The sequence below is a fragment of the Vipera berus genome (assembly GCF_964194415.1).
Source record: "Vipera berus genome assembly, chromosome: 1".
Taxonomy (NCBI): domain Eukaryota; kingdom Metazoa; phylum Chordata; class Lepidosauria; order Squamata; family Viperidae; genus Vipera; species Vipera berus.
Window position 1 is genome coordinate 193,594,693 of NC_138202.1, and position 13,034 is coordinate 193,607,726.

General features: G+C 38.3%; 1 protein-coding gene across 1 annotated transcript in view; it reads right to left on the bottom strand.

Annotated features, from left to right (window-relative positions):
- The window catches only part of LOC308676744 (cytochrome P450 2K1-like), a gene marked incomplete at both ends in the record, with an annotated part of 28,940 nt that extends 19,128 nt beyond the window's left edge, over nucleotides 1-9,812 (bottom strand). Inside the window, 9 exons of the mRNA XM_081342764.1 lie at nucleotides 1,353-1,525; nucleotides 2,117-2,258; nucleotides 3,058-3,242; nucleotides 4,619-4,763; nucleotides 5,429-5,602; nucleotides 6,231-6,391; nucleotides 6,799-6,948; nucleotides 8,229-8,391; nucleotides 9,696-9,812. Of these exons, the coding sequence (XP_081198890.1) occupies nucleotides 1,353-1,525; nucleotides 2,117-2,258; nucleotides 3,058-3,242; nucleotides 4,619-4,763; nucleotides 5,429-5,602; nucleotides 6,231-6,391; nucleotides 6,799-6,948; nucleotides 8,229-8,391; nucleotides 9,696-9,812 (1,410 nt within the window). The remainder of the gene's footprint in view (nucleotides 1-1,352; nucleotides 1,526-2,116; nucleotides 2,259-3,057; nucleotides 3,243-4,618; nucleotides 4,764-5,428; nucleotides 5,603-6,230; nucleotides 6,392-6,798; nucleotides 6,949-8,228; nucleotides 8,392-9,695) is intronic.
- Nucleotides 9,813-13,034: the final 3,222 nt, after the last annotated feature.

Genomic DNA, 13,034 nt, shown 5'->3' on the forward strand with positions numbered 1-13,034 from the left:
CAATTGCTGCTTGCACCTGAAATATCATCCTTTCCCTTTCTTTTTCCCTTCCTTTTAGTGAGTACGTGGGCAAGAAATTTCTCTCTAAAGCTCATGATTAATTTTAAATGAAGCAATGAGATACAGCTATAGTGAGAAGGTCAGAAGCAAAAAACTGAGGTTAGTTCACATTTATTGTCTCCCTGATACTACTTTCACAAATCACATCCTCATACTTAATAAACAATCACCCCTTCCTCGATTATTCCTGCAGCTAGAGTACATGGAGAGAAGGAGAAGGGATTTAATGTTTAATTTAGTCATTGAACAAAGCAGTCCAAAAATGTATCAGGAACATGTGTAGTGACATTAGAGCATGTAGGTTGGGGATATGAAGATATGTGTGTGTGTGTGTGTGTGTGTGTGTGTGTGTGTGTATGTATGTGTGTATATATGTATATGTATTTCTTGTTGCAAAAGGCTAGATTCAATGTAAGTCCTTCAACAGTTATGGATGGTAAATACAATATATATATAAAGAAATCCCTTCCATGAAAATGACTTTGTCCCTGTGACTCCCATACCATCGAGGTTGTGCTGAACAGGAAAATGGGGAAAAAACCAATATATAAATGGTGACTGAATTTATGTACCTTGGTATATGGTTTACTAAAGATAGGAAAATGTAGTCATAAATATATATTTCAATAAATGAGGGACTTTCAGTGCTCAGGCAAAGGATTCAATGTTGGGAAAGAGTCCGATTTTCTTGATAATTTGGGAACCAGTTTTTCTTCTGGGAAATAGATGTTCATACCTTAATCAATAAAAAGTAAACTATACTTTCTCTATAAAGCTGGGCATTGATGTTTTGCCCAAATCATATTTTCACTGGTTTTCATCTGAACACAAACACAGATTTAGCTGTAAGCAGAGATTTTAATGCTTTAAAGGCAAGTATAAATTATACATAACATGAGGGCAGTTTGTTAATTGTTCCTATGTAGTGATTGATACAAAAGCTAAGGGCCAATGCTGATGTATCTTTTGTCTACTACTGATAGCATTGCTAGTTTGGGAACTGGCTTTTTTTCTTGGAAATTGATGATCATATCTTCGGATCAAAATAAATAAATTTTGATGTTTGTTACTACCAATTTTGATGTATCCTTGTTAACTACTGATCTTATGGGATTCAGCAAAACAATATATGGTACTCTTAACATTTAAGAAAAGGTATATATATACACCACCAAAAGACTATATCCAAAAACCAGATGTTGCAAGAAAAAAGGCTCCAAGAAAGACAGATACAGCTGAGCAATTGAGACTCATAAGTCTCTGAATATCCCTAGTTTTTAGAAACAGGGTACAGCACGTAACATGTAAGTCTTGGGAGGTGTTGTAAAGCCAACTGCACGGGTCATGTCCAGGTCTTCTTTTGATAATCCAGGAGCTGGCTGGAAGGTGAATCTCTGCAGAAGACTAGTAAAGAACATGAATATCTCTGTTTTGGCAAGGGTCTCACCTGGACATAATCTCCGACCTGTAACAAGGAATAGAGAACAGAGGATATGGATTTATTAGTTTTGTTAATAGTATTTTAGTTTCTCATGACATATTGGTCTGAGAGTTCATTATGAAATTCAAAATAACAAATCCAACTTAAGAAGAGAGGTTAGAATATTGAGTTATGATATCAAAGAATAATGCAAATTCTGAAAGACTGATATAAAGCCATTAAAAATACCTTGCTGAAACAGCAGGAATAAATATTTCTGTTTCCCAGAGTCATGATTTATTTAAAATATATATATTCTTAGGATGCCCTACCAATAAAACTGAAAGTAAAGATGTTCATAAGTACAGCTGGACCCTTTAATGCCTATGGCCTATGGCTATATTTCTTTCTAAACTGTGAGCATATAAATTTAATAAGTTATTATTATTATCATTATTACCAATAATTAATAAATTATTATTATTATCTTTCTTCTAAGTTAGCATCAATCTGGAAAAGAATAACAGCTAAAAAACTATTGACGATCAACTTTTACTTCTACTAGCCACTTTGGGAGATTTTAATCAAGGAGAAAAGCTGAATATCATTTTAATATCATTTAAAATAAGCTGCTACCTGCAGAGAAAGGCAAGAATGCATCTCTTTTTACAAATTTTCCTTCAGTGTTGAGAAAATGTTCAGGATAGAATTCATAAGGTCTCTCCCACTGAGATTCATCACGGAGCACAGAAGTCAGCAAGGGAATCACATGGGTGCCCTAAAAGAGGAAGAAATGGGTAGTTTAAGAATCAGATCATACACAATGCACCAATTTATTCTATAATCCTAAAATCTCCAGTGTGTTACACAGGGCATTAATCTGCCCAATCACCTACTCTAGATTGTATAGAGAGTTTTTTAAATTGTTGAACTACATTATGCTTTTGTTTCTGTTTGCAACGATAAAATGGACTTATGAAAGGTTTTTCTGCTGCACTGCAAGCAAAAAACAAAACAAAACAAAAACCTTCAGATGTTTACTTGATAGTAAACAGGACTGAGCTCCATAGTTCTTCTCCATATGCAATAGAAAGCTTCTTAATCCAAGGAAATATTAAGACTTCATAGTCTTTATTCCTGTCCTTATTCTCCATAGATAAAGGAGTCCTAACACAGCAGATTCACATACGTTGCATGTAGATGGCAGAACAAAAAGGGTCAATAAATACAGTATTCTATGAGAATGTATTAGGATCTATGAGAAACATCGTCACTTAATTATTCTTAAGAATAGCTTGCATTCCTATTTGATCATTATGGTGGTATAAACTCTGATTTTTTTGGCTACCATAAATTAATATAACTCTCCACCCCACACAATATATACTTGGCTCTATCTGAATGGAAGCTTGTGCCTCCATAGAGTTTGAATAAAATCAAATATGGCAGATTGGTATATTCCTAAAATTAATAAAGTCTGTGGCAAGTGATTTATGAAAGCTTTTAAAGATTGTTAATTGTTGTATTGTAATAAATGGACTGAATGTAACAAACGTAGATTTGAACAATACAAATACCTTTGGAATGAAGTAGCCCTTAAAGTTAACATCCACTGTAGTTGCATGTGGCAAGTTTAAGGGAATGACATCAGCATATCGTTGAGCTTCATGGACTACAGCATCTGTGTATGGCATTTTTGTTCGGTGTTCGGCTCTTAGCTGAGCGTATCCAACAACATTTGTTATTTCTTCTTGGACTTTTTCTGAGATAATAAACAACAATACCCAGTAACATAAACTCAATGTGTTGGATATGGTGTTAACTCTTGAAAATATAAAATTGTGATGGTAGGAGATCCAAATTTTCTTTGGAAATTAAGGAGGAATAGTGCATTCACTAGTTCAAATTAAAGAAGATATATGCAGAGAAAAATAAAACAGGAGCTTTAATTGTATATATGATCCCTGTGTGTTTTGCACATAATACTGTGATATATCAGATTGAGCAATGCGGTGGCCTACAGGTGAAGACGCCTCTCACTCTCATAGGTTGAGAATTCAATCCTAGGCAGTGACAGATGTTTATCAGGGCACAAAGAGAAAATATTTCCTGAAAATTCTGTGTAGGCATTAGGAAGCGTATCCAGCCAGTAAACACTCAGCTCCATTCAGTTCAACTGACCCTACCCTGAAGCAAGGGATTACAGGGTCGTAAAAAGAAGAAAAAACTGTGATATATCAGATAACACCATGCTAGAATTCAACCTGACCATTCAGTTTGGTTGTGAAGAGACATTCTGTTGCTGGTTCCCCTCTTGAATAGGTGCCTGGAGGGTGAACCAGGTAGCAGGCCTTCTGAATGGCAGACCCGATTCAGTATGGAAGAATCTCCTTTGGAGCTACAAATGCCGCCTAACATATTGACACTTCATAAAATAGCCAAAGCTGTCCTAACTCAGCCTAAGAAAATCACAGACACAAAGATAAATCTTATTTCATTGCTAAAATGGTTTTCAAAAAGAAAAAAGGTTTGCTGAATCCCCTCAGGCTTTGACCCTCCTGTAACACCTCTTCATCTTCTGAGTCTGAGCTGGCCAGGAGAAAAGTAGTCCTGTTTCAGCAGGCATTGAGATTCTAAGGTAGATTAAGCCATTGGGAACCTATGAGTATTGTTATTGTTTCATGGGGATTTAAATAATTCTGTTTGTGTTTGTGTGGATATGACTTTATTGTGCCCTGCCTGGAGTCTCTGTTGGTCTTACTGGGTTTTGCATATTGTAAGTAATATAATAGACTCCAACGTCTTGCACCATCATAGTTGTCCAGTAACTAATAGCATGTACTCACTAAATTCTAGAGCTACACCATGCTTTGGATTTGGCTTCCAAAACATGCTCTGGAGCATAGAGAGGGATGGGGGGAAAAAAACAAATTGCTTTAAGGCAGATGTTTCATTTGTGCTTCTGCATGATTTAAGTCAGTACACAAAATTGGAAATGGAATTCTTTGCCACCCTCCCCTTTCACTTAGGTATTATCCAAAGTCACTGTCACGTACATTCGTTACTCCAGATCTAACACTGCATACCTGAAATCAAGATACTAAAATAATGGAAGCTGTCAAATTGTAAAGCACTTACTTTGAATTAAAGGGTACTTCATCATTAGCGTAAAGGCCCAAAACAGAGTGCTTGAGATTGTTTCCACCCCAGCAATGAATAGATTTGTCATGGATTCTTCTAGATTTGTATCGTTGAAATACCCATTGTTCTGTATCTTCCTTTCCTAAAGTTAAAAGAAATGAAATGCATGTACAAAGACCTGCATCTCTCAGTTAATGATTTTGGATTAATCTAAATCTGATCAAAGTTTAATATATTCACAGTTTATTTATTGTGTTTTAAAGAAAAACCCTTTGAAAATATGTAGCTGTTATTGTAAGTCTTTGAACATATTTTTTCCTGAAATACAGTATATTACTTTCTATGGAATTGATGTAACTCCCCAATAATACTCTTTTATAATGAAGCTATCTCTTCTTTGACGCAAATTATCTAAGAATCAAAACAACAACTTCATCATAAATAAATATGTTCCTCAAATGCCTGCCAACGTGTAGGAATTGAAAGCAAATTGTTCATTACTGATATGCATACAGAAGCATAATTCATTATGGGGTTCATAACATTAAATGTACAAGAAATATATAAAAAAATTCTGAGTTATTATTGTCCTAGGATTTTCAAGGCCTTTGAAGATGAGGCTAAGTAGTGATTAGTGGCCACAATATTGCTGGTTAGTGACTATAATACAAAAAACCTTTCAAAATTAGAGTACTGAAGACCAGGCAAAATAAATGATTGCTCATTTGATTTGAAGACCATTGCAAATTTGTTTGGTTTGCTTTTTGATGAAAAACTTCAGGCTGCCATTTCTGCACATTATATTACCTGTCGCTGTTGTACAAGATAAGAATCAATAAAGTTTCTTTTGTCATTTTCATCCAGATTATTGAGACATTGAATGAAGTTTTCAGTGACAAAAGCATTCAATTCTCTTCTGTTTGTCAGGGCTTTCTTATGAGCACCAAAAAGGAAGCCAAGCATGGGAAACATGTTATACAACTGAAACACACAAAATAAAGGAAGTCACATACCTAGAATATCACTTTGGACAGACTTTACAAATGATGTCTATTTATATATAAACATAATAATGTAGAGCAACTACAATTCAGAGATGGACTTCCTATTAGTTTCCTTAAACATAGGGCTTGCAATATGTAGTATCCAGGAAATTTTTCCACCACAAATTTGATGGGGAATTTTGGAGGTCCTGCCATAGAAAGTTCTAGTTAATATTGTATTGCTCTCATTAACATATTTAATTCTCATCTATTTGTTCTTAGTGATTGAAACACATTTGAATTAGATTCTAGTCTTTCTTACATATCTTCTGTAAATTGACTGGAAAATGGAACCAGAATTTCATCAAGTTCCCATTGCAAGGAGTGTTTGATATAGGATATAAATAAGATGTACCTCCATACATATTTGTACATTCAAGTGGAAGAATGATGGAAATATTGTGTCACTTTTAAATATATAAAATATTTTAAATATATAAAATATATTACAAAGTTTTTCAATATTAGGCATTAGATTCTGGATTTTGCAATGAATCCTGCCTTGCACACTGCATTGCCTACACATTAAATGAGCTTTTAATGCTTGTCAGATGAATAGTCATTACCTGCACTGAGGGGCTTCCCGTAAGCCTGGCATTTTCTGTTGCCAAGCTCAATAATTTAATAAATCTTGGATCTTCATAATCATATCGCTTCCCAAGTAAAATGGATACTATGATATTCGCAACAGCTGCAGTCATAATTCCTCTGAATTCAAAGGGTTTTCCTAGATGTCAAATATGGAATTTTGTCAACATTGTAATATGGGAAGAGGTAAACATTACGTAATCTCATAGAGAAAGGGACACTATTAATTTTCCTGTACTTGTTTCAAGAAAGATCATGAGTTTTTTTTAAATAAACTTTTTTCTCTCTCTTTTTTTTTAAAAAAATCTTCTCTCTCTCTTTCATCCTTTTCTTTCTCCTATTTGCACTTTGTTTTTCTTCTATTTTATAGTTTTTTTCTGATTTGAGTTTTTATTATCTTTTAGCATTGTAAAAGCCCTTCAATAAAAACTATTTAAACAGAACGACAGTTCTGCAAGTCTGGAATAGGTCATGAAGAAATCTCAACCCCTTCAAGATAACATAAGATAGATAACCTCTTTAGCCCAAGAAGAAACACCAACTCACCTTTATATGATTCAAACTTCTTTATCAGGAAACTGCACTCTTCAGCTATTGTGCTTTCCATAGACTTCTTACCCATCCCATAGTCCCGTAATGTGGTTAACATAAATCGCCTCATCACTTTCCAGTTCTCACCATGGGAAAAAGCTACTCCTGAAAAATCAAAGAGTATTCAAAATTTCAACTGATTCTGAAGAGAGCTACTCTCTACAGGTAATCCATTGGCTCTTCCAACCCAAGGAACATTTCTTAAACATTCAGTTAAGTTTTCCAATTTTTCTATCTTAAAAATGTCTGTACTTCAACTCCCAGAATTCCCCAGCCAATTCTGTAAGTTGAAATCCATATGTCTTAATGAATAGAAAAATGTGGGTTAGATAGCATCACCACAGATGGATTCATAGCTGGCTGACCAGCTGTACTCAGCATGTGGTCCTCAATGGAACCGCATCTACATGGAGGGAAGTGTGTAGTGGGGTGCCCCAGGGCTCTGTTCTGGGCCCAGTGCTCTTCAACATCTTCATCAATGATTTGGATGAGGGGATAGATGGGCAACTCATCAAATCTGCAGACGACACCAAGTTGGCAGGAATAGCCAACATTCCAGAAGACATGCTTAAGATACAGGAGGATCTGGACAGACTCGAACACTGGGCACTATCTAACAAAATGAAATTCAATGGTGAAAAAAGTAAGGTTCTACATTTAGGCAAGAAAAACCAGTAGTGTGCTGCAGCTGCCAAAAAAGCCAACACAGTGCTAGTATGCATTAACAGAGGGATAGAATCAAGATCATGTGAAGTATTAATACCACTTTACAATGCCTTGATAAGGCCACACTTGGAATACTGTATGCAGTTTTGGTCAACACAATGTAAAAATGATGTTGTACAGAGAAGAGCAACAAGGATGATCAGGGGAATGGAAGCTAAAACATAGAAGGAATGGCTGCTGGAATTGGGTATGTCTAGTTTAATGAAGGGGCAGGGGAGGGACATGATAGCAGTGTTCCAATATCTCAGGGGCTGCCACAAAGAAGAGAAAGTCAAACTATTCTCCAAAGCACCTGAAGGCAGGACAAGAATCAACGTATGGAAACTAATCAAGGAGAGAAGCAACCTATCTTAGCAAGAGCTATACTATACTGTTTTTCTGTAGTTGCTTCCTATATTTAATTTCTGACATGGTTTTTTCTTTTTCAGTTTCTATCCACAGTTATTATTATTATTATTTCTTAAAAAACTTTCCTTTTTCCCTGTGTTCCCTTATACCTCTTTCACTTATTATTTTGGAACAAGCTGAGTTATTTATAAATTAAAAACTACTTTCAGTCATATCTAATTTCTACTGCTCCTGTGATAACTTTGTTACAAATGCTCCATTATACAGTTATATGTTTCCAAATTGTATGGACATGGAATGAAGGTCCTCACCAAAACCCCTTGAAAACTCCTCAAATATGGGGACGCGGGCCCTCTCAGCAAACACATCAGCATTATTCACCAGAGCTTCCTTTATGGTCTCATATCCTGTTAGCACCACTATTTTCTGGACTCCCAGTTGGATTTTGAACACAGGTCCATACTGTTTGGATAGCTGGAAAAAAGAAAGGGAGAGAGAGAGAGCTATGGTCAAAAAAAGTGACCCTTTATAAATCACAATGAGAATATGTACATTTTGCAGATTGAAATACACATGCACAATAATAAAAAAATATTTACCTAAGAAAAAGGCCATTTATGAAATGTACAGGCCAAGTAGTAAGACTTTGCTGCAGATTCTACATTAGATTCTGGGGCAGAAAAAGATGGAGGGAGCAGGTTATGAGCAGTGGTCTCCAAGCTCTCTGGCTTAGCAGACTGGCAGGGTGAGAGAGGGAATGGTTCCACGTGAGTTGCAGGCTTATGTGTGAGCTCCTGAAAATGGAGTTTTGTTCAAGAGCACATATTACTCATGCAAATGGAACTTTACGTGTCAGCACAAGTGCCCACTACTCATACAAATGGAGCTTCATGTGTAAGTGCAAGCACCTGCCACTTGCATAAATGAGTTGAGTGGGGACATGCTTGCCCAACGGTTCCGAATGGGCCACAGCCCAGTAGTCGGCCGTGGCCTGGGGGTTGGGGACCCCTCATAGAGAGAGTATTGGAAAGCCAAGGACAGAGAATAGAGGGCTGGGGAGTTTTAGGTATTGGGTGAGTTCCAAATGTTGTGACTGGATTTTAGTGGGCATGGGCATTGCCCCCTTTTGTGACCCACCCATCTTTTTCAGAAGGGATTTTATCACTTGTTTTCATTCATGAAACTCTTTGAATCCTCTGAATATTAAATAAATGGATCCATTTGGGTTTCCCTCAATTAACCAATCTTAAAGTTGTTCAATGTCCAAATATACTTTTGGTGTGATCAATTTTTCTGTACCTTTCTCAAAGAAATGCATTTTGGTTTAAATTTGCCACTAATAAACAGCTTGGGAAACATGTTTTTTTCTAATATAATGTATTTACACATTACTTATATGGATATATGTAGTTGTTTACCAAAATTATACCATGTTTTTATTTGTTTTGGGGGTGGGAATAAAAATAAGTTGGGAATAAAAATAAGTTATTTTAAACTGAACATGGTCACACATATTTCAAAACCCTCATCTCAAAACTATCCATTTTGTCATTCTATAGTAATATATTGTGTTGATGCCTGATCTACCTAGATTCAGGGCTTAGATTTTTTTAAAAAAGAATGAATAGGACATTACTTTATTTGTCGGGAATGAATGAGCTGTTTGATTTAATAAGAGCATTTCTCTTTAATCAGACCAAGCTTCAATTTCCCTGGCTTACAAAAGTCACAGAATACTGCAATTTTCCCCTGCAACAGAAAGGATAAAAACATGTTACCTCTAACATTGTCTGGTAAGGTTTCTTCAGATCCATGATGTGGAGGTTTCCAATGACAGGCAAAGGCCTGGGTCCTGGTGGAAAATCTTTGGAGGTCTTCTTCCAGGGGTTGCCCATTCTCAAAAGGAGCATAATCATAAGTGTAGATAGGAAGAGTATTGAAATAGGAACCATCCAACCCATTTTTCTTTTTAACAGGGAAGTTCTTTAGTGACTCTAATGGAACGTTTGCAACACAATTTGATCAGAGACAAGGTCTGCCAACCAGAAAGCTCCAAAAGGAACAGAAGAATTAAACTCTTAAAACCTAGCTGAAAATGAAGATTACCTGTAAGAATGGACCCCTTAATATTAGAAAGGCAGATGAGTATCTCACAGTCATCCTTGCTAATAATTAAACTGTAGTTAGTCAGGTACTTTGCACATGCATTAGAATTTTCTGAGTATTTCTCCCATTTAACTCTTTAAAGATATGAACTGGGAATGCATGGAGGTTTCTCCTCACCAGTTAAGTCCAGAAACATGGGTCAGGGTGAAAATTGTTGTTTTACTTGTGCCCATTGAAAGTAATGTCCTCTGCATTTAAATTTGTCCAATTTATTCCTATACTCACAGAGACACTCATGCTTTACCTGTGGCTATGTATTTTCAGACCAGTGTTATCCAGTAACAACTCAGTTTTATTCTTAAATGTTTAGTTGTGACTTGGTTTATCCAAAAAAGATTCCTTGCCCTACACAAGAGACTGACAGTCTAGTGTCTACTGAGCAGTATCTGCTGCTCGCCATGATGTAAAAAAGATGTTGAGACACTAGAAAGAGTGCAGAGAAGAGCAACAAAGATGATTGGGGAACTGGAGGTGAAAAGATATAAAGAACGATTTCTGGAATTGGGTTTGTCTAGTTCACGGGTCGGCAACCCGCGGCTTCAGAGCCGCATGCGGCTCTTTGAGCCGTCTCCTGCGGCTCCCAGCCGCCCGGTGCGCGCACACCTCTTCGAACGGGCAGTGGTGCGCATGCACCTCTCCAAATGGAGAGTGGCACTGCCTGTTTGGAGAGGTGCGCGCGCACCTCTTCGAATGGGCAGAGGTGCGCGCGCACCTCTCCAAACCTTTGGAGAGGTGCGCACGCACCTCCGCCCGAACAGAGGAAGGCGGCAGCCTGCAAACGGGCCGCGGCAGCTTTCCCAACAAGCGGCGCCACTGCCCGTTCCGAGAGGTGCGCGCGCACCTCTCCGAACGAGCGGAGGTGCGCGTGCACCTCTCCAAACCTTTGGAGAGGTGTGCGCGCACCTCCGCGCGAGCGGGCAGCGGCACCGCTCTTTGGGAAAGCTGCCACGGCACGTTTGCAGGCTGCCGAAGGCAGCAGCTCTGCAAACGGGCCGCGGCAGCTTTCCCAACAAGCGGCGCTGCTGCCCATTCTGAGAGGTGCGCGCGCACCTCTCTGAACGAGCGGACGTGCGTGCGCACCTCTCCAAACCTTTGGAGAGGTGCGCGCGCACCTCCGCACGAGCAGGCAGCGGCGCCGCTTGTTGGGAAAGCTGCCGCAGCCTGTTTGCAGAGCTGCCGCCTTCCTCCGAAGGCGGTAGCTCTGCAAACGGGCCGTCGCCATCGCACAACCGGTTCCATCATACATTAAAAAATGGCAACCACGCACATCCACGCATACACAAGAAAAAACATTTTGCGCATGCGCAAAACATTTTTTTCGCATGCGCTTGCATGGACGCACGCACGCGGCTCCCACTTTTTTGTGTGTGTGATGGAACCGGTTCCCAGTGGCTCTTTTCCTTTTTCAGGCTGCCGACCCCTGGTCTAGTTTAATGAAAAGAAGGACTAGAAGTGACATGATAGCAGTGTTCCAGTATCTAAGGGGTTACCATAAAGAAGGGGGAGTCAAGCTATTCTCCAGAGGACTTGAAGTCAGGACAAGAAGCAATGGGTGGAAACTAATCAAGGAGAGAAGCAGCCTAGAACTAAGGGAAAATTTCCTGACAGTTAGAACTAATGTGGGACAACCTGCCTCCAGAAATTGTGGATGCTCCAACACTGAAAGATTTTAAGAAGCGATTGGACAACCATTTGTCTGAAATGGTATAGGATTCCCTGCCTGAGTGGAGGTTGGACTAGAAGACCTCCAAGGTCCCCTCCAACTCTGTTATTCTGAGAGAAAGGCTTCTATGGATTTCATTGGTGGGTCAACCTAAACATTCTACATAGGTTTAGATTTCAATTTCCATAATATTCCCAGCAGATTTACCGCACACACACACACACATACAAAAAGTATCTCTAACAGGTTTATGGTTTAACAGAAACAACAAACACAATATCTAATCAGGAGCTTAAAAATAGACATAATGAACTATATAAGAGCCAAAACTGAGCAAAGATTACTGCTCTGGTGTTCCAAAGTGCTCTGTTATTGCCTAACCAAACACTGTTAACAAACAATATACTCTTCCCTCTCAGCCATTATTTTCTGCAAAAACGCAATATTGAATTTAGTTGGACAGGTAGACATACCCATAAAGAGGCTATCTAGGGCTTTAAAAGTGATAATCAGCTCCTTGAATTGCCTCCAGAAAGGAATTCACACAGCAATAGTGTAACAAGAAAGAACTGTGGGACTTCCAAACCTTTGTATTGCTGCTGCATTCTTGTCCAGTTAAATTTTCTAAGTGGTTTTCAAGGACAACCTCATGTAGAGTGAGGCATTGCAGTGATCCAAACAAGAAACATGTATTGCATGAGTGACTATGAGCAAATAACAATAACAATAGCAATAACAATAACAACAACAACAACAACAACAACAACAACAACAACAACAATAATAATAATAATAATAATAATAATAATAATAATAATAATAATAAGCTCAGGCAGGACACCCTATAACATTTCGGACAAATGGCTGTCCAGTCTCTTCTTAAAAAATTGCAGTGTTGGAGAATTTACTGCTTCTGGAGGCAGGTTGTTCCACTGGTTAATTGTTCTAACTCTCAGGACGTTTCTCCTTAGTTCTAGGTTGCTTCTCTCCTTGATTAGTTTCTGTATGTTGCTTCTTGTCCTGCCTTCAGGAGCTTTGGAGAATCGCTTGACTCCCTCTTCTTTGTGGCAGGCCCTGAGATATTGGAACACTGCTATCATGCCCCCCCTCATCCTTCTCTTCATTAAACTAAATATACCCAATTCCAGCAACCGTTCCTTATATGTTTTAGCCTCCAGTCCCCCAATCATTTTTGCTGCTCTTCTCTGTACTCTTTCTAGAGTCTCAACATCGTTTTTACATCGTGGTGACCAAAACTGGGTGCAGTATTCCAAGTGTGGCCTTACCA